At 39.8% G+C, this 27975-nt stretch overlaps 2 protein-coding genes and 1 pseudogene across 12 annotated transcripts; 2 read left to right on the forward strand and 1 right to left on the reverse strand.

Moving 5' to 3' along the window:
• Nucleotides 1-405: 405 nt before the first annotated feature.
• LOC133712632 (polyketide synthase 5-like) lies at nt 406-1917 on the forward strand. The gene is made up of 2 exons (XM_062138739.1): nt 406-601; nt 819-1917. Exons 1-2 carry the CDS (start codon nt 424-426, stop codon nt 1814-1816), a joined length of 1176 nt encoding a protein of 391 aa, XP_061994723.1. The 5' UTR covers nt 406-423; the 3' UTR covers nt 1817-1917.
• A 7412-nt stretch (nt 1918-9329) lies between these two features.
• LOC133710134 (uncharacterized) lies at nt 9330-21139 on the forward strand. 11 transcript variants are annotated; one of them, XM_062136132.1, is made up of 5 exons: nt 9330-13456; nt 13790-14077; nt 15335-15505; nt 17689-20465; nt 20765-21139. In XM_062136132.1, the coding sequence occupies exon 1, from the start codon at nt 9344-9346 to the stop codon at nt 10721-10723; it is 1380 nt and encodes a 459-aa protein (XP_061992116.1). In that variant the 5' UTR covers nt 9330-9343; the 3' UTR covers nt 10724-13456; nt 13790-14077; nt 15335-15505; nt 17689-20465; nt 20765-21139. The 11 variants fall into 11 exon arrangements, with proteins under 11 accessions (XP_061992116.1, XP_061992119.1, XP_061992121.1 ...); XM_062136135.1 differs by having other exon boundaries at nt 15338-15505; XM_062136137.1 differs by having other exon boundaries at nt 15343-15505.
• On the reverse strand, nt 18991-26431 carry LOC133711478 (probable aldo-keto reductase 2; annotated as a pseudogene).
• Between the last annotated feature and the right edge of the window lie 1544 nt (nt 26432-27975).

Below are 27975 nucleotides of genomic sequence, written 5' to 3' on the forward strand. Positions count from 1 at the left end.
TTAAGAAATATTCACGAATATTCCCCAAAATTTGAGAAATATCTCGCATTTCAAGAAATATAGGGATATTTTGCGGAATTTAGACAATATCGCACAAAATAATGTTGGTAGCTAGGCATCGAAAATTTAGGAGTCTAAAAAAAACAAAAAATTTCGCCGAAATTTCACATGCGTAAGTAGCTGCAGCTAGCCATGTACTGATTTCTCTTGTCCATTTTACTTACTTTTCAAAGAAAACTTTTGCGCCCTCAAATTGGTTAGCATTCATAAATGTTGATGGAATAGAAAGTGTTTAGGTCCATTTTCTGTTAGAATTAATCATATAAATAGCTTACCATATGTATAATTTGGCATGCAATCCTTGACATATTGTTGCATTACAACATAACACATTCCCTACTTTGATCTTTTCTCGATATTGAAATGGTGACCGTCGACGAAGTCCGCAAGGCTCAACGAGCTGAGGGTCCGTGCACCATCTTGGCCATCGGGACAGCAACTCCTCCTAATTGTATCGACCAGAGCACATACCCCGACTACTACTTTCGTATCACCAACAGTGAGCACAAGGTTGAGCTCAAGGAGAAATTCCAGCGCATATGTAAGTAGCTCTAGCTAGCCACGTACTGATTTCTCTTGTCCATTTTACTTTCTTTCCAAAGAAAACTTTTGCGCCATCAAATTGGTTAGCATTCATAAATGTTGATGGAATGGAAAGTGTTTAGGTCCATTTTCTATTGGAATTAATCATGTAAATAGCTTACCCTATGTATAGTTTGGCATGCAATCCTTGACATATATATGGATGTGATTTTCAGGTGATAAGTCAATGATCAAGAAGCGTTACATGTATTTGACTGAAGAGATTTTGAAGAAGAATCCTAGTATGTGCGAGTACATGGCACCTTCACTTGATGCAAGACAAGACATGGTGGTTGTTGAAATTCCAAAGCTCAGCAAAGAGGCTGCCACCAAGACCATTAAGGAATGGGGCCAGCCCAAGTCCAAAATCACCCACTTGGTCTTCTGTACCACCAGTGGTGTTGACATGCCTGGGGCTGATTACCAGCTTACTAAGCTTTTGGGCCTCCGCTCATCCGTCAAGCGCCTCATGATGTACCAACAAGGTTGTTTCGCCGGCGGCACTATGCTCCGGTTGGCCAAGGACTTGGCCGAGAACAATCGGGGTGCACGTGTTCTCCTTGTTTGTTCTGAGATCACTGCCGTCATTTTCCGTGGACCTAGTGACACCCATCTCGATAGTCTTGTGGGCCAAGCCTTGTTTGGTGACGGTGCTGCGACCATTATTGTTGGGGCTGACCCACTGCCCGAGATTGAGAAGCCCTTGTTTGAGGTTGTCTCAGCGGCCCAGACTATCCTTCCCGATAGTGATGGGGCCATTGAGTTGCATCTTCGTGAAGTTGGGCTCACATTTCACCTCCTCAAGGATGTTCCTGAGCTGATTTCAAAGAACATCGAAAAGTGCCTGAACGAGGCCTTCAAGCCTTTGAACATCACGGATTGGAACTCACTTTTCTGGATTGCACACCCGGGTGGCCCTGCAATTCTGGACCAAGTAGAGGTGAAGTTGGGATTAAAGCCCGAAAAGTTAGAAGCCACAAGGCACATTTTATCTGAGTATGGCAACATGACCAGTGCTTGCGTGTTGTTTATTTTGGACGAGGTGAGGAGAAAGTCTGCAGAAAATGGGCACAAGACCACTGGAGAGGGCCTGGAGTGGGGAGTCCTATTTGGGTTTGGGCCTGGGGTTACCGTCGACACTGTCGTGCTTCACAGTGTTGGTGTCACTACTTGAACTTAAAGTTCTGGGTGATCCATTTCATATGCTCCCTATTCTATTATATATGATCTGCATGATTAGTTTATAGCTAGTTTTGGTTTGGTCATGGTATTTGTTTATGTGTGAGCATAATGGGGAAAGCTTAATTGTCCATGTGTGTACTTTCATGTTGACAAAAGTGTAGCCTCTTAAATAAAATGATGCAATAATATAAGCTTCTATTTCGCGTGATATTATTCTATGGGAAGTGAAATCCACACTTCCTCTTTACTTATTTGGTCAAAATTCTCATAAAAAGACAAAATGTAAAATAGATTGTGGATAAAATTTAAGTTACCAAAAAATGAAACATAGAGTGTGGATTTCAGTCCCCTTATCCTATATACTAAAGTTGGTGATCAGCTTAGTAACAACGCCGGCTTGAGCCGAGACAATTCTTTCAGGAAAGAACTTCACTGACCAGCCCTGGTCAAGGTGGGCTGACCACAGCCACTAACAATTGAACAGCTATCCATTAAAAAAAAAAAATTGGCTAGTTGATCGAAGCCCCAAACGGAGAAATCGGCTTTCATTTACCGTCTAACACATCCAAATCCAAGCCCTTCTCTCTCTCTCTCTCTCTCTCCATTCTTCTACTGAATTACAGGGATTGGATTTGGATGTGTTAGACGGTAAATGAAAGTCGTTTTCTCCGTTTGGGGCTTCAATCAACTAGCCAATTTTTTTTTTTTAATGGACAGCTGTTGAATTGTTAGTGGCTGTGGTCAGCGAAGTTTTTTGCATTCTGAAAAAGACGGATCTGGCCTTTTTTTTTTTATAAATTACAGCCCTGCCATTTGTTCTAGGTATAAAAATCCACCGAGAGCACGTCCTCAGTGTTTTTCTCACTCTCGGCTCTCATCCCCTCTCCAGTGGTCTGATGGTGACAGAAACTGCCCTCAGCTCCATTCATAATACCCACTCGATTTTAGGCCTTAATTTCACAACCCAAGCTAAGAAATTGAGTTCTTCTGAGGTAATTTTCTTCCTTCTGAGCAGTTCAACCTCCTCTATATTTAACCGCGGCCAGGAACAGGTAAACTCAAAATTCATCGTCTATGGGTAATGGGTTCAATTTGATAATGGGAATTGGCTACAAAATATATAACTTTCTGGGTTTAAGTTTGATTTCGGGTTACACGCCTGGCGAGTGGTGCTCTTTATGGTCCAAGGAGAATAAGCGACTTTCTAACCTGTGTGAACACGAATTCAATAATTGCTCTATTTTTGCTTCTTTTACTGTTCTTTATTGGGCATGGTTTATTCTTTGGCAGGCTAAAGTTGACGGGTTGTCTCAATAAATAGGGTTTCGGGGCTCTTATAACATTTTTTTTTTCGCTTGGTTTTGCAATTTTGGTCCCACTGCATAGCTATCTTCCTGATATTTATGATTTTTTCTCTACTTTTGTTGGCTTTAATGTGCTTGAATTTAGCTTCTTGGGGCAATCTGTTGCTATATTATCTAATTTCATTTTTCTGGGATCTCTGACCCTATTTTCTGTCATTTAAGTGTGAGATTGTGGTCAGTGTATCTGATTTTATTAATTATTGTCAGCATCAACTCTTGGGTCTCAGATTTTCCTGTTGAAGTGCCTGTCTCTGCCTCTTGAATCATAATCTATCCCACCTCTTAAGATGAAGGTTAAGTAACTGAAAGACATCTGAAGAGGAAGGAGATTTTCTATTGGGAACGGAATGATTGATTCATGCTAATATATCTATACGAAAATTTGTGCTACTATCTATCAAATTCTATATCATGTACCCTCATTATTTAAAGGAGTATTAGAAGTAGACTGAAAATGAAAGGATAATATATAACCAAAAGCTATAAATAGCATTCTGTCATAGCACATATTACAATTCTAATATAGTTTCCAGCTCTTGGATTGATGTAAAGATTAGCTGTGAAGTTTTGGGTTGAAATGATAGAAAGAGACGATAAAATAAAAGGAAAGAGAGATAGATTAATAACACAAGAACCAATTGTTTAGCATTTTACTTTTGTTCTGCCTTTCAATTAATATGATAACATTTCTAAAAGAATTACTAGAACCTGATCACTATGTAATTAAATGGCAGACCTAATAATTTTTCACTTCCATATTCTAAACCATATTTAGAACAGTATTATGCTTCCTAAATCCTTACAAGCTCTCACATACAAAGATCTTGTGCTAATATGTATTTATAGATTTTGTATAACAATTTTGCTTCAGCAATCCTTCACTGAGTACTACAATACAACCCTCCTAATGTCATATGCTCTTACTGTTATTGACTTGTGAAAATTATGTGAAGATACAGACAGCATCTTCTTATGTCCATGACTATTCCTTTATAAATGCAGCTTTAAAGTAACCGTGGTTATAGAAGATGAGTCTGATGCAGCACCACCATCATTATGGGAAAACCAGCCTTTGAAATATGAAAATGTATAAAGCTTAGCAAGTAAACAAACTGCGGCACTGCATGCGTGGGAGGAATTACTTAGTTATTACTATTTTTGATTTGCTTTTGTTCCGTATAATACATACAATGAAAAGAAACTGTTTGTACCCACATCTGCATGTCCACTCAGACATAGCTAATGTGCATAGTTAGATTGATTTCTAATTACAATGAGCCGCTCAAAAGGTAATTGGGGGCCGATAGATAGAAATATTGACCAATGAATAATTGGACGATTCATTTTGGTCCAAGACAAGTCACATAAAAACTAAGGCCAATGGGAAGTTTCGAAAGTTAGGCCATTGGTTATCGGCCGGCCCGTAGTCGTTAATTTAAAAAGAAACTTATTGTCTAAAAGCCCATCGGCCGATTGTTCAAGTCCCTCTAGTCAGTTTCCAACTCGAACTCAACTTAGAAAGATAATAGCCGATGTAGTTAGTAGTCCAACCAAATTGAAGTTCGTTGCCGATGAAGAGAGTTCAATCCAAGATAGTCTTCTTCAAGATTAATTGTAGCCGTTGATGATGACCATCAGAGCCGATCCAGATAGAGTCCAGCGTCAAGTCAGCCGACGATAAGTATTGAAGCCAAAGCAAGATAGAGTCACTGAGCCAGAAGGAGGCCGGATTCCACTCAACTTCAAAGAGCCAAGAGATCAGCTCAAGTCACAGAGCAGCCAATATAAATAGAAGCATCGACAGAAGACATTACACACACAACTCCAGAAACTCAAGCCATCAAGCTTTTCTTGTTTTCGTCTTACCTTTTGCTTAGGTAGAATTTCCGTCTGTTTCCTTAGTTTGTTTGCTTTGCTAGTTACAATTTCAGTTGCTTTAATTTCCTTGTAGCCTAGTATCGATTTTGAATTGTTCTCTTTGTTTTCTTTCAAACAATAGTTAATAATTTTCAGCCATTCCAGATTTCAGTTTCGTTGTTATTATCTTTTATTTGCTCCTTATTGTCTTTATGCTTTACTTGTTTGATCATGTTATTTACTGTTCGTAGTCGCATAGTAGCTATTAATCTTGAAGATTTCATTCGTTACGAGTTCACTTTTACTGTTACTTGTTATTACTTGGATCCAATTGACTTAAGCCCTGTGACCAGACAATTCATATTCACTCATACTCTCACAACCACACCCAATTCACCCGACCTTCAGCCATCAAGTCCTTGATCCAAAGGCAGCGAACTATCGGCCGAGAATCAGTTCCTTCCTCGGCCAACAATTGCTTGATAAGTCAGAACTACATCTACTACAACTACAATTGCACACTTGGCCTTTTGGCCGTGTGCTGGCACGCCCCGCAATTTACTCACCAAGAAGGACATTTGTTCCTTGATCTCTCGGCTTTCTGGCCGAGGTGATTTTCAGAGGCAACATCTTTTGGCACACCCGGTGGGACACAAGATTACTATTTTCTTAGTAAGGTTGAATGCAAGGGAAGGAGTTTAGTCAACAAAAACAAGACAACCCGTACAGTGTAAACAGGGGAAAGAAGTGTCTTCGGTGTGGAGAGTCTGGACATAATTCAACTTTTTGTCCATCACGGCCGAAGCTCGATCTTACTCCAATCAGAATGTCACTTGAGTCAAGTGGGAATGGGACTTCAGATTCTTCATCAGCAGAGCAATCAGCCGATGAATGTAGAGCTCAAGAAGCAGCAAAGACTGTAGCAGCCGAATTAGCCGCAAGGCAGGAGGCTACACAAGCAGCTGCAGCCGACGCCGCTGCAAGGCAAGAAGACATGAGACGAGTGGCCGCTGAAGCAGCTTTGGCCAGACAATCTACTGAAAGTTCGTCTAGAGGCTCACCACTAAATGCTTTTCAGGGTGCTTCAAATAGCGCGACCACTCCCGGCGCTATCATATATGCAGCTCGAGATGGAAGAGTCAGAGATACTGTGGAAGCTGACTATTTAGAACCGGCTGGAGTGTCAACCGAGTATATGTATAAAGTATTGAACGAAGTTTTTAAATTGCAGACGAATGAACTCGCTGCCCGAGGAGAAATCAACAATAGAACGTTGGTAGATCAGTTAGCCAATGTTTTGGGAGAGAATACTAACCGATCAATTGGAGGATTGCAAACGTCTCTTGAGCAGTTGAACCAAACAATGGCGGCTATGGTGAATGGTTAGAACACTTTGCAAACCTTGTTGATACAAAATCAACAAGGCCAACTCAACCAAGCACTTCAGCCTCCATGGCAGCAAGCTCATGCTTATGTTCCACAGCCACAGGCTCAGTTTCCTATTGGTGGACAGCCATTTCAAGCTCAACCCCAATTTGGAATGGCCAATAATTATGTGCAACAGCCAATAAATAACAACGGTTTAGGAGGACAAAATCCACCTAGGAATGGGTTGACAGTCGAAGAAATTAGGAGAATCTGTGAAGAAACTATAGGGCCGGCTCCTAGAAGAACGGTCAGGCTGAGATACACCAAACCATATCCGGAAAGGGTTGAAAACAGAGATTATTCGAGGGGATTCAAATTTCCTGACTTTCCTCTCTTCAGTGGAGATGATTACCAATCAACTATAGCACATATTTCTCGGTTCACAGCACGGTGTGCCGAACACTCTAGAGATGATGACTTGAAGCTGAAGTGGTTTGAAAACTCATTGACTGGCCCTGCACATGCGTGGTTCGTTAACTTGGCACCTAATTCTATTCAAAACTGGGTCGACATGGAAAGAGCTTTCCATGAGCAATTCTATCGAGCTGAACCAGAAGTCACAATTGCCGATTTGGCAAAGATGTATCAGGAAGCACATGAATCAGCCCAAGATTTCTTAGACAGATTTAAGGCCGCGAGAAACAAGTGCAGAGTTAATTTGGGGGAGCTAGAGTTTGTCCGGATAGCTCAACAAGGTCTAAATTACGAGTTGCGCAAGAAATATGAAGGAGTTGATATTAGGGACATCTTTGAATTAACCACTAGCGTGGCTAGATATGAGGCAATCATCATAGAAGAAACACAAGCTAGATCAGCCTCAAAGGGAACTTATTATAAGAATCCTACTGTTCATGCTATGGAGGCCAATTTTGAAGGATTGAGGGTCGAGGAAGAAGATTCGGCCGATATCAATGCTGCCGAAGTGTTTATAAACAAGCCAGTGGTTTGTAAAGCCCTTGCAAAGCCAACAAACCCAATCAAGGATAAACCTCAGCCGATAACCTACCATACCAAAGATGGCACACCTTTAAGATTGACACCTACCCGCACTTACACTTTTGATATCACAAAGGCTGACATAATTTTTGATCAACTTCTTGCTGAGAAAGTAATTAAATTGCCAAACGGCCATGTTATACCTAAGGCCGATGAAATTAGAAATAAGTCTTATTGTAAATTTAACAATTCATGGAAGCATTCCACTAACAATTGTGTGGTTTACCGTGATGCATTGCAGGATCTTATCGAAAAAGAAAAGCTGAAGTTTCCAGAGACGAGTAAACCAGCTCATCTTGTCGATACCGACCCTTTTCTAGTCAACATGGTGTACGTCAACTTCCCAAGAGGTCACAGGAGGAATTGGCCTAATATGAACTTGTCTGATCCTAGGGCCCGTAGGAGGTATATGTTTCGTCATCAGAGGAGCGAGCCAGTTTATGACAGTCAGGATGAGGATGCATACAATATGACAATGCCACCGGCTTTGAAAGCCTCATCGTCATCTACTTCAAAAGCACCGCCGGCCAGTGCTGTGATTCTGTGCAGCCGTTGCAATTGTGAGGTAACCCTCAGTAATCTTCTGCAAATCAAGAACCAAGAGTTAGCTACTGATCAACAGGCAAAGCCTGGGTTAAAAACTCCAACTAATTGTGAGGAAAGTAAGAAAAGAGACACAGGGAAGAAACATGCTGGCAATGAATTGGAGACTCCCACGGCCAACTCGGCCGAGGATGAAGTACTTAAGCTTTTTGGCCCTCACAGTCCCAAGGGATTTTATCAAGGACAGCAAACTTCCCAAAGTCTTTTTAAGAGGATAAAGGAATCTGAAAACGCCGAGAGCGGACGACTTTCGGTGAGGAGGAGGTTGACTTTTGAGGATGATGATCTTGAGGGAAATTTTGCTGACGGTTTCACTGGCCGACGGCGATCAGGTTTTGACCAAGATGATCGATTTTATGACCAAGATTACTTTGCTAGAAATAGAGGCCGTAGACCTTATAGGACATATCGGCCACCAGTTACTCATGACAATAGGTGGTATGGCCGAGCGGCCAGAGATCAACCATTTTCCCCTTTGACAAAAACTCGAAAGAGACGCATGCAGAGGGAAGTGGCGGCCACAAGGCAGCAAGGGTCTGAGGGGCAGGAAATCAAACGCTCAACTGAAGCAGATAACAGAAAAGCCCCTATAATAAGAGAGGACTTTCATAAGGATTCAGGAGAACCTATGGAACTTGAGACCATCGGCGACCATTTTAAAAATGTCCTTAGCTTCCCAAAGCTACCCCATCTGTGGTTTACTGAAGGAGGGGTTAAGGTCTTCAAACATCTCAACCCTCCATTTAAGTTGGCTTAATTAGAAACAATGAGAAAGTTCCACCAGAAACATTCAGCCCTTACAATCTATGGGCTCCCAAGGAGTCAAGATTATATTCTTAATATAATAATAGCAAATTCTGATGCAGATCATGCTCTGATTCGGCAGGGTTTCCATAGCCGATTCATTACTCCTGGTTTGAAAGCCTTGTCAAGCACATCGCAAAGGAATCCAAAAGAAGGATATCGTCACTCAAATTCCAGTCTCAGAAGCCGACTTTCATTTCCTTAGATGTTTTCATAGAAGTCACTCGGCTGAGGAAACTTATGGCATAACGCCAGAAGAGGTCCAGCTTGCAAGGGAGCTTGACGATTATTTAGAAAAGAAAGACTTCGCAACTGAAGAGCAAGCGAATGCCGAGGCCAAAGCTAAGGATATCGAACAACAGAAGGAAATTCAGAAGGCGGCTAAGGATAAAACGCCAAATGGGAAAATCTCCACCATAAGAGTACTAAGAGGACAAGATCCGCCATTCTCAAATCAAGATCTGGGGATGATGAAGAAATATCATAAGATGTATTCAGCATTGGCCACTTATGGCCTAACTGAGGAGGAAAGCGCGATGATGAAGATGTTGGAAACGGATCTGTCTTCAGAGTCATACCTCATCACTGAGGATTCTAGCCTCGGCCTAAAGATCAGTTATCAGGCAATGATGGAGAATTGTAAGCTGGAAGCCAATACTGACAACCTGCCTATTTCCGATGCTGACCTGGCTTACCTCCGCACCTACCATAAACAACATCCGGCTGCTGAGATATATGGATTCACATCCGCCGAGAGCAAATTATTGGACAATTTGTCCAAATACCTACTGGCTCGTACAATTGAATGGCAAGCTGAGACAGAAAAGGCATCCACCAAGCTGACAACTGGGGCCATTGAAGAATTAAAGAAAGAGCAAGCTAGTCTCAATCAGTATTTGAAGAATGAGGAAATGGTAGAAGGTGCTGCCACAAACAATGGCAGGCAAGACGATTTTGGAGACGAATGTGATGAGGAAGTCGATTATGGGGAAGAGGAGGAACAAGGTGACTATGATAATGAAACTGGAATCGACTACGACATAGGAGATGACACAGCTTTTGACATAGAAAACTTATCCCCATTTTACAAGGACGAGGCCTTTGGAAAAGGAGAAGGTAATACAATGGACATCAACATGGTTTATGTCCTACCTTCAAAACTCAAAGCTCAACCAGGTCAGTCAAATGAATTGATCGGTGACTTTGTTGCCGATCAACAACCTCGATTTGAGATTGATGAAGTCGATGCCCAGTTGAAGGATGAAGAAGGCCGTGTGGTACTCACAAAACCAACGGCCAAAATGGCTCAACATTTGAATCCGTTATACATCACGGCTTACATAGAGGGATATCCAATAACGAAAGTTTTGGTGGACAATGGTGCAGCAGTTAATGTGTTACCTATAGCCGTCATGAAGAAATTACGAAGAACTGAATCTGATTTGCTCCCTTCAGACATTACAGTGAGCAACTTCTCTGGAGGTAAGAGTAGGCCAAGAGGTATCCTCCCACTTGATGTCACCGTGAGGGAAAAGACAAACATGACGGCTTTCTTCGTGGTCGATTCATCTGCTCATTATAATGCATTGCTTGGCTGCGATTGGATTCACCAGAACTTATGTGTACCTTCTTCCCTGCATCAAGTTTTGATCTTCTGGCATGGAGACAAAATTGAGGTCATTCCAGCAGACAATAACCCATTTCAGGCCTCCACCAATGTACTAGAAGCAAGGTTTTACGAGGATGATATTGGTTACTTCACTTTCAGTGGACGAGATAGCAAGGGCCGACCTACTCAAGTTACGACCCAGAAAATTGTCAACCTAGGGACTGAGGATGTTTTGTAAGATGCAGAGCGTCCAATCCTGGTTGACTTATTCAAGGACAATATCAATGTCTAGAGACCCAAGTTCTCTAGAAAGAAAGGCCGCAGTCCGATTTATTTTAGGACGTTTGCTGGCCTATTGGGCCGACAGGACTACCAAGTCTAACTCGGCCATCAACTTGATGGAATATATTACAGAACAACAGGAAGAAGAACTACAGTTGGAAGATATCGGCCCAGCCCCAGCAGAATTAGAAGATACTGAAGCCAAAACTCAAGAAATATTATCCCACAATGCGGAAAGCGCGAGCTACTGAGTTATGGTGTGACCAAGTCGGCCACTAGCTTATAATGTGTATATGTTTAGGCCGCCTTGATTTTGGCCGATGCAGTTAAGCCAACAAGATTATTACTTTTATCAGTTTGTTTGCTTGACCATTGTGCTTCGTTTGTACTTCCTACTACAAGATATAATCTATACATGACACAACAATGTTTATGATAAGTTACCGGCAAGCAAATAATTAGTTTTTCATCGGCCCATAAAATTCAAATGTTTACAAAAACAAGCCAACGGCCGACAATAGAGCCACATACATCAATCATCATTACTCGACTAATAAAGCTTTCAGAGCTCCCAAGGTTCAACCAGTTTCCTGAGGGTCATTCTCAAGTTGCAAATGCGCGTCTGGTAATACTTTTTTGTTTGCCTTCATAATTGTCTTCTCTAGGCCTTTTCGCAGCCATCGCTTGGCCGACCCAATCCTACAAGTTATATAGCATCATTGGTTAGCACATCATGTTTCTCAGTGTACATCAAGTTTCTCGTTATTCGGTGCTATGTGCTATTCGCCGAAAACCAAGAAACTCTGGGGGGGGGGGCAAAGGCATATTACATGCATATGAGCCAACATATTGTCGTTTAAAAAAAATGATCAAAGAGGGAAACGGGTAGTTGGCTACCAACTTTTCATTTTGAGTTTGCTGCCAACTTTCTTTTTGTGTTGGCTACCAACTTTTCATTTTGAGTTTGCTGCCAACTTTCTTTTTGTGTTGGCTGCCAACTTTTCATTTTTGAGTTGGCTGCCACTTTCTTTTTGTGTTGGCTGCCAACTGCTTTCATTTTGAGTTGGCTGCCAACTTTCATTTTGTGTTGGCTGCCAACTTTTCATTTTTGTGTTGGCTGCCAACTTTTCATTTTTGAGTTGGGTGCCACTTTCTTTTTGGGTTGGCTGCCAACTTTCATTTTGGGTTGGCTGCCAACTTTCATTTAAGTTGGCTGACTTGAATTTCCTCATGCATTTGGCCAACTTAAAAATGTGAACTCCCTTGTTGGCTTACTCTACCTCACTTGGGATCATTGGCCAACCTAAGGTTTTTCATGTGTTGGCTTACTCCTCCTTACTTTGGCCAACTTGAAAATTGTTGGCCAAGTTGATTTTTTTTTTTTATGTGTTGGCTTACCTAAAATAGCTTTGTTGGCTTCCTTGAAATTTTTCATGTGTTGGCTCCTACTAGCCACTCATTTAATGGCCAACTTAAGGTTTTTCATGTGTTGGCCAACATGAGCTACAAATTGGCTTTCCAGTGATATGTTTTGTTTGTTGGCTGATATTTAGCATTTTTCACTTGTTGGCTTCCATGAGCCACTCTCACTTGTTGGCCAACTCCAGTTGTATCAATCGGCTAAACTCGAGTACGTTATTTGTTGGCCTTCATTAGCCGATTTGCCTCTTCATTCTTCTGTTGGCCGATTTGATTAATGCTTATTGGCTTACATGCATCCATTGAGTTGTTGGCCACCATGAGGCATATTCACTTGTTGTCCTACTCAAACTTGTTTATTGGCTTACTCACAAACCGCTCACTTTGAATATCATTTTGTTCAGTTACATGCTTAGGCCAATTTAGTCGATTTTCCGAAATATCATTCGAACAAGAAAATACATTCTAGCCATCAGGGAGGTCATGTGGGACATAATTACATGAGTTTTCAGAAGTCGATTAGGGGGCCGAGTTGACTCAAATTTCTCAACCACTCGGAGATATTCGCCGATGCTTAAGAAACTTGGGGGGGCAATGTTTGTACCCACATCTGCATGTCCACTCAGACATAGCTAATGTGCATAGTTAGATTGATTTCTAATTACAATGAGCCGCTCAAAAGGTAATTGGGGGCCGATAGATAGAAATATTGACCAATGAATAATTGGACGATTCATTTTGGTCCAAGACAAGTCACATAAAAACTAAGGCCAATGGGAAGTTTCGAAAGTTAGGCCATTGGTTATCGGCCGGCCCGTAGTCGTTAATTTAAAAAGAAACTTATTGTCTAAAAGCCCATCGGCCGATTGTTCAAGTCCCTCTAGTCAGTTTCCAACTCGAACTCAACTTAGAAAGATAATAGCCGATGTAGTTAGTAGTCCAACCAAATTGAAGTTCGTTGCCGATGAAGAGAGTTCAATCCAAGATAGTCTTCTTCAAGATTAATTGTAGCCGTTGATGATGACCATCAGAGCCGATCCAGATAGAGTCCAGCGTCAAGTCAGCAGACGATAAGTATTGAAGCCAAAGCAAGATAGAGTCACTGAGCCAGAAGGAGGCCGGATTCCACTCAACTTCAAAGAGCCAAGAGATCAGCTCAAGTCACAGAGCAGCCAATATAAATAGAAGCATCGACAGAAGACATAACACACACAACTCCAGAAACTCAAGCCATCAAGCTTTTCTTGTTTTCGTCTTACCTTTTGCTTAGGTAGAATTTCCGTCTGTTTCCTTAGTTTGTTTGCTCTGCTAGTTACAATTTCAGTTGCTTTAATTTCCTTGTAGCCTAGTATCGATTTTGAATTGTTCTCTTTGTTTTCTTTCAAACAATAGTTAATAATTTTCAGCCATTCCAGATTTCAGTTTCGTTGTTATTATCTTTTATTTGCTCCTTATTGTCTTTATGCTTTACTTGTTTGATCATGTTATTTACTGTTCGTAGTCGCATAGTAGCTATTAATCTTGAAGATTTCATTCGTTACGGGTTCACTTTTACTGTTACTTGTTATTACTTGGATCCAATTGACTTAAGCCCTGTGACCAGACAATTCATATTCACTCATACTCTCACAACCACACCCAATTCACCCGACCTTCAGCCATCAAGTCCTTGATCCAAAGGCAGCGAACTATCGGCCGAGAATCAGTTCCTTCCTCGGCCAACAATTGCTTGATAAGTCAGAACTACATCTACTACAACTACAATTGCACACTTGGCCTTTTGGCCATGTGCTGGCACGCCCCGCAATCTACTCACCAAGAAGGACATTTGTTCCTTGATCTCTCGGCTTTCTGGCCGAGGTGATTTTCAGAGGCAACAGAAACTGACCAGGTCAGTTAGTTTACCAGACAAGGGCTTAATTTTTAGCTTTCGTCATATCATGCTCATAATTCAACTTGTCATTCCCATTTTTCTTCTACTCCTGAGTGGACTTGTGCTTCTTCTTGACTCTCATAATGTCAACCAAGCTGGAGAGTATCCCTTTTCAGTCTTATAATTACTGCTAAACCAAATATGCATATTCATTCACACCAAAGTCAAAGCCAGCGGTTCAAAATTGGTTTGTAGCAAAGAAATGTCATCACAACCTTAAAAATCTGACCCCAAGGCTATCATTCAGAGATCCATCATATCCAAAATCTAATTAGAGACTAATGATCAAGGTTCTAAAAAACGCTAGGCGCTAGTCGGGCGGTGACCCAGGGACTAGCGCCTAGGGGCCTAGGCGGGGACTAGGCGGTTTTTTTTTTTTTTAATTTTAAATTATTTTTATGACATATAATAATATAAATAACAATATTTAAAGTCTAAAAATTAATTATAAATATAAAAAAAGTCAAAATATAGAATAAATTAGGGTTTACGACCGCCTAGGCCCCGCCTAGCCCGCCTAGTCCCCGCCTAACACCACCGCCTAGCCCGCCTAGTCCCCGCCTAGCCCGCCTAGTAGCCCAGCGCCTAAGGGAAACGCCTAGGCCAAAATCGGAGTGGTTCCTTGCCGCCTAGCGCCTAGTCCCCGCCTAGGCGGCCGCCTAGGCCGTTTTTTAGAACATTGCTAATGATTCATTCAATCTACATATTCAGATCTCCGTACCCCCAAAGAAATGAAACATAGCATCTGAAATAAGATTGTATTTACTAGCTTACATCATTTGTCTTACTAGACTTTCCGTGCAAAGTTTCAATGGAGTCACCTTTTATTACTCTATCAACCTAGTTGTCTTAGTTTCCACATGAGAAGATGTGAAAACATATTCCCACTGTTCCAATCGGCTATATCTATATTTGGTTTATTTGTTCCCCGTGATTGATTCAAGCAACTCATCTAAATTTAGGATTGAAAGTGCTTTTTTGTGCCTTTACATATGGGATATATGGACATGATATTTCTTGACTACAGACTATCTATTGTACTTAAATCCTATGTATTTGAATGACTGAATAGTGGTATCCAAATATATCCAAATAGATGATTTTTTTATATTCTTATTATTATTTTTTTACTGGGAAAAGATAGCACCATTTTAACATTGATCAATGCCAAAGGCTAGAATGATGCATACATCTAATGTAGAATCTTTAATGTAGTAGCTCAGACAGACTTTTGTTGTAAATTGTTTCTGTCGGTATCGGGAGCCTCTGTAAGGCCTCTACCTAGAGAATCACGGGTTGAGCACCTTCCGTTCCTGGATAAAGAAATATGTCAGAGGATAGACCGGGGTTGTCGAACGATGACCCTACCATGCCTATATCGATAAGGTACGGAAGCCTAAGTTTAATCATCTTTCTTCATCCGTCCACTTATAATTTGACAAATACTCTTATTTTATATAAAATTATAGATTAATGCTCTACTTCACTTTATATCTATTTTTTTTATCACATCAAATTGTAGCTAAGGTTGCAAGCATATGGAAGAAGATGTTGTGTCCTCTAAATTTCTTTATCCCTATCTTATAATAGTAATCATATGTCGTTCTACTTAAATGCTATTAACACCACTAGTTGAGTTTTGTTCTTTATGTTTTATTTTTATAACTTAAGTATAGAATAAAATATAATAATAAAACCTTTGATAAAATAATAGAATAATAAAATAAATGAAAATTTCCTATTTCATATATAAACTAATACTCGTGTATTAATGCATAATGAGCATTTTATGGTGCATTTTAACTTAAGTATAGAATGAGCATATTCACATTCTCTTGCGATTAATGCATAATAACTTTATAATTTTCTAATCCAACCATTCATGTTGTATAACGTAATACAAAGATTAGCTCTATAAAAAATCAATCAAATTGAAGACCTTTTAGTTATTCATTTTTATGAAATATATGGACGGTTCATCATAGTAGCAGTACGTGTTGTTAGAACCATCCATTTGCTTTATTCAATTAGATAATTAAACGATTTTTGATTCGATTGATTTTTTACAGAGATGATCTTTAAATGATAATTTAAGATATAGACCATTAGATTATAAATTTATTAAGTGAAAATATGTTAAATGACAATGGGGGTGAATATGCTCATTCACCTTAGGGGTGAACCTAAGAATTGTCCCTTTCGATTTAAACTATAACCCGCGATTTTTTTCATTAGGAATTGCTATTAAGTTTTCTTTATAAATAATTCATGAAGTGATGATATGTGTCACATACTCACATCATTTGATGATGCGATATATTTAGAAAGAAAAAAATTAATTAATTTTGGTGGACAAATTATTAGGGCTGGACATTTTAGCCTGAAAGCTCAGACATGACTATCAAGGTTCGGCCTGTATGATTTGGGCCCTTTTTTTTTGACTAAACGGTTCAGGCTCAAGCCTTAAAATCTATAAAAAAAAAAAATTAAAAAAAATAATACTAAAAAAAATTGCCAGACACGTATTAGTTAACAAGAGACATGTGTCTCTATGTGATTGGTTGTAATAAAGGGCTCAAAAATCAAAACCCTTTTCATGAACTCAACTACACTGAACACAAATTGCATACAACATACTTGACCACACTGAACCCATGACATATTTGACCATTCAACCATTCTTCACAATTAGCCCTAATACTCTAAATCCCTAATTCCCAAATCAGAGACACCAACCGGAGAGATTGAGAGAAACTGTCACTACCTCGTGTTCGTCATGACTTTGTCTTCGTATGAGTTCATCAACTGTATCTCCGAGCGTGTCAGACTGAAGAGAGTTCAGTTCGAGCTTTAAACAAAGCAAAATAACAATTTGAAATTATTTTTAAATTTTTTAATCTTAACAAAATTAAATATTTTAATATCAAACAAGTTAAACTACTCATCAAACTACAAGAATATTATTTATTTATATTGGTGTATTTCCATATCTTATAAAATACTTCATACTTTAATTTCTTTTAATCAATTTTTTTTTGAACAAAAGAGGTAATATCATTAAATTAAGGACAGAAACGGCATATACATCAACTTCACCACTCAGATCATGTCTCATAGATCCAAGCAAACAAAAGACTTCGATAAATAAGAGAAGTAATGAGCTATGACTTCATGAGATATAGTCTCAGCCTCCATGGTAGGGCATGTAATCATCCTATGAGGATTTGGATTTACATCTCTGACAATTTAAGCACTTTTAACTAGAAAGAATTTCAGAATTTTTGCTTGCCCCAGATGGTTTGTTACTCCTAAATACTCAGACAAGTTTTTGTTTTATTTTGGATTAAATACTTGTTACTCCTCAAACTTTTCCCTTAAAAACAGTTTAGTCCCTCGCCTTTTAAATTAAACTAGATAGTCTTTATTCTCTCTAATTCTCACACAACAGGTCAACAACATGCCCAAAATGACTATTATACCCCTACTTCCTCTTTTTTAATTATTTTTCTCTGTTTTTTTTAATCCTTTTTTTAATTTATTTTTTCTGCTTCTCTTTCTCTCTCGTTAAGGACGCCACGCCCAGTCCAACTCCCTCACTCTTCTCGTCTCCGACTACGTCCGCCACAGCGAGGACGCCACCCATCTCTGTCTGTTCCTCCACCGCAACGTCTATCAAGCACCTCACCTTTACGCCCCTCTCCATCAACTGCTCGATGTTTTCGAACAAGACTCCAGCCTCAACCAATCCCAGTGCAGTCACGCCTGGGACATGTTCCTCCAATTCGACCACCACGACAACCTTTCCCTTCCCCCAACTCCCACAAGTTCGACGATAGGCGCGGCCTCTTCAACGACCTCAAGCAGCAGCTCGATCGCTGCCTTCGGCGCCTCCCGCTCCAAAATTCACGACATGTTCCTCCAATTTGGTTGGGTTGTTCTCTGTTTTCTGAATTGGGTTTTGGGTGTCTTCTGTTTTGGGGTTTAGAGCTACGGGGAAGAAAGTCAGATTTGTAGTTTGGTGGTTTGTTGCTGGTTTTGAAGGTTAATTGTAACTGGAATTTATGTGTTGCTGTGAGCTAAGAAAAGGGAAGCTCTTCTACTTTATTTGTTTCAATTTGCTTCCTTCAATATTTTGGAGCTTCCTCCTCCTCCACATCCTCCTGCTTTGGAGGACGACTCTAAAGCTGAAGAAACACCAGTGTCTTCTTTGGAGCTTCCCTGCCCCATTTTGCTTTTGACTTGCGTTGTGCGCAGAAAGAAGAGAAGAGAGAGAGAGAGAAGTAGAAAAAAATAATAATAAATAAATAAAAGAGAGAGAAATTAGAAAAAAAGAGAAAGAAAGAAAAAAAAAAGTGAAAGTGAGGGGTATAATAGGCATTTTGGACCTGTTGTGTGAGAATTAGAGAGAATAAGGACTATCTAGTTTAATTTAAAAGGCGAGGGACTAAACTGTTTTTAAGGGAAAAGTTTGAGGAGTAACAAGTATTTAATCCTTTTATTTTCTTTAACCCCACCCCTAGAATTTTAGAATTTTTACTTGCCCTAGATGATTTGTTACTTCTGGATACTTGGACAATTTTGTTTTCCTTTTTTCTAACCCCACCCCTCCCTGCCCTTAATAGGGCTTGAACACATGACCTCCCTAAACCCTCCCAAATAGGAATTCATTATCTTAGTACCCCACCAAACATACGCACCCGGATACTTATAAAATTGAATTTTTTATATAGAATTTTCTAATGTTTCAAGAACAGACATTAAACATATTACTCAAGTGACCCCGCAAAAAACTACTTGGTCTCAAAATAAAAAACAAATTCATGAAATTCTCAAGCCACAAAGAGGCATTATTATGACATAACTCATAGAATCTAGGCACATACATATGTGGCTTTCCATGAAGACAGTGGTGGAGTTTCAGAGTGTTAGGAAATTAATCTTGAATATCTTCCGTATTAGGAATGTACAATCTGTAGATATCCATTCCTTTTGTGCTCATTGATTGTAGCTTGATTATAGGGATTAGTTACCTTGTGAATAGGGTCTGTATCTTGTAAATATATGTATCCGTCAGTGTATCAATGAAATTCTATTCCAACCAAATCTTCTTTCTTTCATGGTATCAGAGCAGTACTAAAATCCTGTGTCTCTCTTGCCGTTGTGCTCTATCTTCTCGTGCAGTAGCGTCATTCTCCAATCTATAAAAGCCAATCCCTCACCATGGGAGATGAACAAAAACTCATTCAATCAGATGCCCCAAAAGCCGATCTCTCTAATCCTTACTTCATCCAGGTTTGGTTTGGATTTCAAAACCACTGAATGGAGATAATTACTCAACTTGGCTCCAAGCAATGACTATCGCTCTAAATGCCAAGAATAAGTTAGGCTTTGTCACTGGCACTATCAAGCCTCCTTCGGCAGAAACTCATTCGGATGATTATGCTACATGGTCTCGGTGCAAGACATGGTTCATTCATGGATTATCAACTCCATTGCTTCGGAAATCTCAGTCCGCGTGATCTACTACACCACTGCTCGTGAAGTTTGGGAAGATCTTCATGAGTGTTTCTCTCAAAGTAATGCACCTCACATCTTTGAAATTCAGCTTGAGATTGCTTATTATCGACAAGAACAACTTTCAGTTTCTACCTACTACACCAAGTTGAAGAGTTTATGGGATGAATTATCCTCCTACACAGATGCGTCTTCTTGCACTTGTGGAGCACAACATGACCGAAAAAGCTGATGCAATTTCTAATGGGTTTGAATGAGTCCTACAGTGCTGTGCAAGGATAGATCATTTTCATGAACCCTCTTCCTTCAGTCAGACAAGCTTATGGAGCTATTTGCCAAGAAGAAAAACAAAGACATCTCAATACGGCACATGCCACAGACTCCAGTACAAGCGCGGCTATGGCGGTCAGAAACAATCGATTCAGTCAATCTGCTCGATCAACCAAAACTGAGCGTTCATACCGATTTACTAGTTCACAAGATGGGCGACGCACCGATCAAGATAAGCATCGTTTGGGCTCCTATAAAGGGCGTCCAAGTTGTTCTTACTGGTGGAGACATGGGGTATTTTGTTAAAACCTGCTAAAGCTAATTGAATATCCACCTGGTCACCCAAACGAGAGATCAAACATGTTTAAAAATGATGGGAGCCATAATCGTAATTCTGCAGCTAATCAAGTTTCTGAGGACTTGACTAAAGCCGACATAAAATCTGTGGTGTCTGGAATTTCGAAGGCACAGCTACAATAGCTTATATCTATTCTAAGTGTCAAAGATGGAGGTGCTAATACTCAAGCTAATGCAGCAGTAACTAAACCAAAAACTCCATTAGGTTTGTCCGAAATCTCCTCTAACCACTGGATTATTGACAGCTGCACAACGTACCATATTGCTTCATCTCCAAAATTATTTTTACATGGAGCTAAAGATTGTTCACTACCTCCTGTACTGTTGCCTAGTGGAGAGAAAGCAAATATTGTTGCAAAAGGATCGTTGCCTCTGAATTTTACATTTTATTTGCATGATGTATTGTGTGTGCCTACATTCAAGGTTGATTTAAAGTCTGTTAGTCGGCTAACGAGAGGCTTAAATTGTTTGGTGACATTTTCCCCTTATTTGTGTGTCTTGCAGGATCTTGTTACAAGGAGGATGATTGGTTTAGGTAAGCAGCGTAATGGCCTATACTACTTGGTGGCTTTAGCAATGAAGAAAACATTGACCAACCCTCCTTCAATCACAACCAACCAACCAGCCTGCAACCTCGCCACCTCATCTACCGATCTCTAGCATAACCGTTTAGGACATGTTTCCCTTTCTCATTTAAATTTCATTGCCAAGAATTTTTTGAATATTTCTGTTAATCCTAATAATGCTTGCCCTATATGTCCTTTGGCTAAGCAAAGTTGTTTACCTTTTGGTGTTAGTTCAACTTCATGCTCAACTCCCCTACTAATTTTGGGGAGAGCGCGTTCTCTCTGCAATCGATATCATCAATTTCATGCTCAACTACCTTCTTTTTCTCACCTTCGGACCATTGGTTGTTTAGCCTATGCTACAAATCCTCGTGTTGCTCATAAATTTTCTCCTCGTACCATCAAATGTGTTTTAATCGGTTATCCTGCTGGACAAAAAGCTTACAAATTATTTGATCTATCCACCCGATGAGTTTTCACCAGTCAAGATGTTATTTTTCACGAAAAAATCTTCCCTTATGCCTCTTTCGAGCCCAGTTCTGTTTCACCTTCTTCGGGCACCACTTTAGGCCCACTTCCAACTCCAATACCCGACCCAGCTCCATTTGACAGCCCTAACATTGAGTCTGCCTCTATTCCCAATGTTGACCTTGAGATTGAAACCAATCCTCTTCCTTCTTCGACCTCATTCGACCACACAACCTTCACACCACCTTTACCATCTAAACCCGCAATCTTGCCACCGGCGCAATCACCCATACTGCCGACGCTCTCCCCTACGTCGTCTCTAGCCCCAATCGAACCACTCGCACCCTGACTAGAACCACCAGCACCCTTAGCTGAACCCTTTCCTCGCTCTAGCCGAACCACCGCACCTCCGGTCAAATTCTAGGATTATGTCTGCTCATAGGTCACGCTTCCTTCCTCCGACCAGTCATCTTCATTATTTCCAGATCCGACTAAAGACACTCGCTATCCCTTATGCAATTATGTATCTTATTACCGATATAAGCTTGCACACAGATCATTCATTGCTCAAATCAGTCAAGCCATCGAACCCTGTTCCTATTCAGAAGCCGCCACTCATCCTGAATGGCAGGAGGAGATGTGGTCTAAATTGCAGGCTCTTGAAGGCAATGGAACCTGGACTCTCACTCCCCTTCCGGTTGGCAAGACTTCAATTAACTGCCATTGAGTTTATAAAATCAAACATCGAGTTGTACAAAGCTCGATTAGTTGCCAAGGGGTTCACGCAAATGGAGGGTGTTGATTGTCATGACACTTTTTCTCCCACTGCCAAAATTATTTCTGTTCGATGTCTCCTTGCTTTGGCAGCAACTCGTGGCTGGTCACTTCACCAATTGGATGTCAATAATGCTTTCTTGCACGACAATCTTAAGGAAGAAATCTATATGTCTCCTCCACCAGGGCTTTGGAGACAGGAGGAGGAAATCTTAGTCTGCTGACTTCATAAGTCATTATATGGCCTGAAGCAGGCGTCTCGTCAGTGGTTTGCAAAATTCTCAGAGGCTATTTGGTCTGCAAGTTATGTACAATCCAGAGCTGATTATTCTTTGTTCACCAAGAAACACGGTAAGTCCTTTACTGCTATCTTAGTTTATGTTGATGATATTTTGATTATCGGAAATGACCCAGTGAGTATTGCTGCACTCAAGAATTTCCTTCATACTCATTTCCTTATTAAAGATCTTGAGGACTTGAAATATTTTCTTGGTATTGAGGTTTTAGCTTCTAGCAATGGGATTTTTATCTCTCAGCGTAAATATGTATTAGAAATTGTCAAAGATGCAGGGTTAATAGGCGCAGCCCCTGTTGATAGTCCTATGGAGAAAGGATTGAAATTATCTGATAAAAGTGACGTGCTAAAAAATCCAACTCGTTACAGAAGGCTAGTTGGGAGATTAATATATCTTACTGTTTCGAGACCAGACATTACATATTCGGTTCATGTACTGAGCAGATTCATGCATCAGCCTCGAAAATTACATATAGAAGCAGCTCTGCGTGTTGTACGATATATTAAGAATGCACCTAGTGAAGGATTGTTTTTTTCTCCTCTAAGAGTGATTTCAGCTTGTGTGCCTTTTGTGATTCTGATTGAGCAAGTTGTCCGATTACTAGAAGATCCATCACAGGTTATTGTGTTTTTCTTGGTCCCTCACTGATTTCATGGAGATCAAAGCGACATAAAACAGCTTCTCTCTCTTCAGCTGAAGTAGAATATCGAACAATGACAGGTGCTTGTTGTTCTCAGGGATTTAGGAGTGTCGATCGTTGCATCAGGAACCTCCCCTCTTGTATTGCAACAATAAAGCAGCACTACACATTGTAGCAAATCCTGTCTTTCACGAGAGAACTCGACATCTTGAAATGGACTGTTACTATATAAGAGATAAGATTCAAGATGGATCCGTTGTTATGAAATTTGTGAGTTCTACACATCAATTGGCAGACGTCTTCACCAAAGCTTTGGGAAAGGAAATTTTCATCCTTATGGTTCGCAAGTTGGGAGTTAGAGACATTCACTCTCCAACTTAAGCGGGAGTGTTAGGAAATTAATCTTGAATATCTTCCGTATTAGGAATGTATGATCTGTAGATATCTATTACCTTTTGTACTCCTTGATTGTAGCTTGATTAGAGGGATTAATTACCTTGTGAATAGGGTGTGTATCTTGTATATGTATCCGGCAGTGTATCAATGAAATTCTATTCCAACCAAATCTTCTTTCTTTCACAGAGTTCTTCCAAGTACTAACTCCATTCTAATATCGGTCGCCCTTGACAGCATCCACAGAAGCAAATGATTCAAGCTCAGCCAATTCTTCTGGTGTCAGGTTCACAGACAGATCGAGCTCCAATATTCTGGTTTAAATTCTCAATCTTGGTGGTTCCGGGTATGGGGCACACATCATTTCCCTGGTGATGAACCCAAGCCAGTGCTAGCTGAGATGGGTTGCATCCCTTCCTTGCTGCAAGATCACTTGCTCGCTCGAGGATTGTTTTATTATGGTCTAGGTTTTCAGCTTGCAACCTGGGCATATCCTGCTATCAATGATTACATATTTGAGCATCACGACTTTCATCAAACCAAACAACATCCAAAGGCACTAATAAGCAGATTGAACATAACTCTTTTAGTACGAAAAAGAATTTGGGCTTCTTCCATATCAATAGCCTTATTTTCTTACCACTCAAAGATATTTGAGAATTGTACTAAGGTTCTTATGATTCATAGCATAGCACTCCTTTTGTTCAGTAGTTGCTCTGTGCAGTGAGGATCGAGAGCTGCTGGGCTCCCTGACTTATCTATATATTTCTACATTCTCATTAACGTCTTTGCGTTGAAACCGAAAGGGCAAAAAATGATTTTTTCTATACGAAATATTGCAATACCTACTCTCAGAAACCACAGCTCAAAGCATATTATGAATGCTTATGAAATTTAATCAGGCAGTAATACTCTTGAATGTAACACATTAAGGCCTGGATACTGGAATAACAAAACACTACTGAATGAAGTCAACCAGGAGGCACAAAGAGAAATTACTAAGGTCAACAACAAACTTAAGAACTTTCAAGGAGATAGAAGGACGAGACATTCACAACCATACCATGATGATAATACATATGTTTATTATCTAATGCACATGCATATCACAATTAATATTTGTGTAACCAACCTTTCGAGCATCATCATTGTGAAGATTTTCAATGAACTTAGCGCCCGATCAATGATAAGAACCCCTTTCCTAGCTAGAGGAATGTATGCAACAATGCCAATGCCACAGTAATATCAATGATTTGCTAGCAACGTACTCTATAATAATCTAGGTCTCCGTCAAGCCTTATTACCTTAAGTAGGGATTATTTCTTCCTCTACATCTCGTGTATGGGCTCTTCTTATTGTTGAAGCTGACGCCTGAGGCAGACCAATGTACTTTATTTTACCCTCTTCAATTAGCTTCTTGAGCTTCCCCACCTTGTAAAAGACAAAATAAAGAAATTTCAGAAATGGAGAGCATGCTCAAAATAACTGAATTATGCATGGCAGTAACAAAATTTTAATAGTCTAGTGGGAAAGATGACTAAGCTACAAGGTAATACATAACATTATGTGATTTAAAAAATATGGACATGATATTCATTGAGAAGGTTGATAGAATCTACTGGCTTTTGTGTTTTAACAAATGGTCACAAATCTTTTCCATTTTGATTCAAGATTATAAATTTCTGGACTGTAGTGTAATATAACTCCAACTAAAGGATGCAATCATGCTAATCAACCGGTACTTCTATTGATATGTGTTGTGTCATAATGTAAATTCCTCCTTATACATAGGCATAGGGTATAAATCATATACATATGGGGATGATAACACAAGCAACTAGATATATGAGTAACATAACAGAAGCAACTACACATATGGCCATGCCAAGATAGCACCAACACAGGAAATGGAAGTTCACAAACAGTGCACATTCGATTCAAAATTCAGAATTGAAAATGATCTGCAGTTTAGTTATAAGCTGAACTAAAAGAGGCAATCACGTTAATCACCATTCTCCTACTGACGCCATAATATTGTAAATTTTCCCTTATAATAGTGCATAAATCACATATACATGAGGAAGAAGGTATGCACATTTGATTCAAAACTGAGAATTCAAAATTATATGCAGGTTAGTCTTAGTCTCAACTAAAAGAGCCAATCACATTAATTACCATTCTCCTACTGACGCCGTAATGCAAGTTTTCCCTTATAATAGTGCATAGATCATATATACATGAGGGAAAAGGAGGAGCTTGGAGTAAATATGGGTCAATCAAAGATGAAACGGTTTGTTGGGTTGCTTGCTAAGAAGATACTCGCAGACATGGATCCTTTTCATTTTCTTGGCAATCCTTGGATTAAAACCAAGTCCACTGTTAAAACAGCAAGTACTAATTAATATCATCTTATTTTTACTTGTAACACTGGTACGACATGAGTGAAAGTGCTGGGGCCAAATAATGCTTAAAATGAGGATTATCAAACTAAATTTATTGAATCATAAATATTTACTGCCCGGTCAAGTTCATCAAAGCAACTAAACTTTCATCTAAATATTTAACAGCCAAGAGATGATTTGTAAAGCACTGATCATCAAGATAACAGAGAACCGCACATCTTACACAAACCGAGTGTAAAGATTTGACAAGATGGGACCAGTTCCTCATCATTAATTTAACGCAATGCAACTAAAACAACATTCGTAAAGACCCATTTACACTCATCACTGACAACCTCTTCAAACTTGATCAGTTCAATACGAAGCAGCTGGGGCTAAAAAAACAGTATGTAGTAGTGGTTAAGCCCTCAGTTCCATTAGGAAAACCACAAACTAGAGGAAATTGAGGAACTAATAACGTCTGTGATGCAGCGAGATCAAATCAAAGAAGAAATCAAACCGTGACTTCAATGAGGACACGGGTGTCAATCCGATGCTGACATATAATAGAGATCAATAGAATCGACACCGAGCCGCTTCAAGCTTCCTTCACAGGCAGCCCTCACATATGCCGGGTCCCCCCGAATTTCCATTTTGTTGTCCCCAAACAAAGGCGTAGCCCACCCCAAATTTTGAAAAAATATTAAGTTGTAGCTTAATTTTAGTTTAAAAAATTAAATCTTGAAAAGTAGTCCACCCCAAATTTCTAAACTTAGCCCATATGTTAATTTTTTTTTTGTCATATATATATCTACACTATTATTAAGAGAAGAGGTTTTGTTAGCCAAAATCTAAAATTTTGATAGAATTGACCCTAGAATATTAATAAACTTTGAGAATTAATTAAATCACAAGGATAATTAAGACATTTACAAAAGGTATTTTTATTAAAAAAATTTGAAAAAAAAGTATCCACAACCCACTTTTCTGTCTCCCACTTTCTTTTCTCTGCAATAACCAACTTTTTTCTTTTTTATTTTCTGAAAAAAAAAATTAATAACTTGCACATACACAGCATGTGTAGAAAAATGCCAGTTTCTTCTAAAAAAACTTGTCAAATCCATTTAGTTAAGTAGCATAAGTTTCCTCTTTGTTCAAGTAAACCCTAATTTGTGTTTAGTCCAAACTCTAGGTTACTTGACCTAGTGGTAATAGGGTTACATTAGAAGGATCTAGATTCCTATTCAATGTACGATTACTTTCCTTGTATGATTTAGATTCTATACATTGTAATCCTCTATATAAAGAGGCCCCTATTGTTAATGAGAATACACAACAATTTCCTCTCAATTTCAGTTTCTCTACAACACGTTATCAGCACGAAACCCTAACCCTGAAACCCTAAATTCGTAACCTTCAAATCTCAGAAACCACCACCGCCCACCTTGAAGCTCTCAATCCCAAGAAACCAGAACCGGCGGTGCCACCCCCAGAACCGGCCGGAATCGACCTAAACCGGCCATCGGAAGTGACTGAACCGGCCTCCAAGAAGAATCTGTCGATCTTCTGCCTGATTTCGCATCCTTCCCATCCACCGATCACCGCCACCATTTGTCAGAAGCGGCAGCGCCACCCCAGGATCCGGGAACCGGCCGTCAAGACCCCGGACCGACCAGTAGAAGTCCTGACGTTCTCATTCCGGTCTGCATCTGCCTCCCTCCAGAAACCCAATACAGACGACCCAGAAGCCCAGCCCAGAAGCAGCTGTGTAGCCTAGGCCCAGTAGCAGGAAGAAGCCCAGAAGCCCAGAAGCAGAAGAGGTCCAGCCCGAGCCCAGTCAGCAGGCACTACACCAATTTCGGAATCAGACAACACATATCAGACGATAGCAAACATTTTAACTGTCGTCTGAATTAATCAGACGACAGCAAGAAATATTCTGTCGTCTAAGTTTTCGAATCCAACAACAGTTTTTTTTTTGCTCTTGTGCAATAACATTTCAGACAATGGTTGATTTTTTTTTTTGTTGTCTGAATGAATTAATTCAGACAACAGTTATTATGTGATGTTGTCCAAGGTTGATTAACACAGTGGTGGATAAAAGATGTTGTCTGATTGTTTTTAATCACACAACAGTTATTACTTCTCTGTTGTGCAATTACTCTTAATACAATGGTTGAAAAATATGTCGTCTGAT

This window comes from Rosa rugosa, chromosome 5 (genome assembly GCF_958449725.1).
Source record: "Rosa rugosa chromosome 5, drRosRugo1.1, whole genome shotgun sequence".
Classification (NCBI taxonomy): domain Eukaryota; kingdom Viridiplantae; phylum Streptophyta; class Magnoliopsida; order Rosales; family Rosaceae; genus Rosa; species Rosa rugosa.

Coding starts and splice junctions, on each gene's coding strand:
- LOC133710134 (XM_062136132.1), top strand. CDS start 9,344: ATGATGAAGAAATATCATAAGATGTATTCAGCATTGGCCACTTATGGC.
- LOC133712632 (XM_062138739.1), top strand. CDS start 424: ATGGTGACCGTCGACGAAGTCCGCAAGGCTCAACGAGCTGAGGGTCCG. Junction 602..818: donor GGAGAAATTCCAGCGCATAT/GTAAGTAGCTCT, acceptor TGTGATTTTCAG/GTGATAAGTCAATGATCAAG.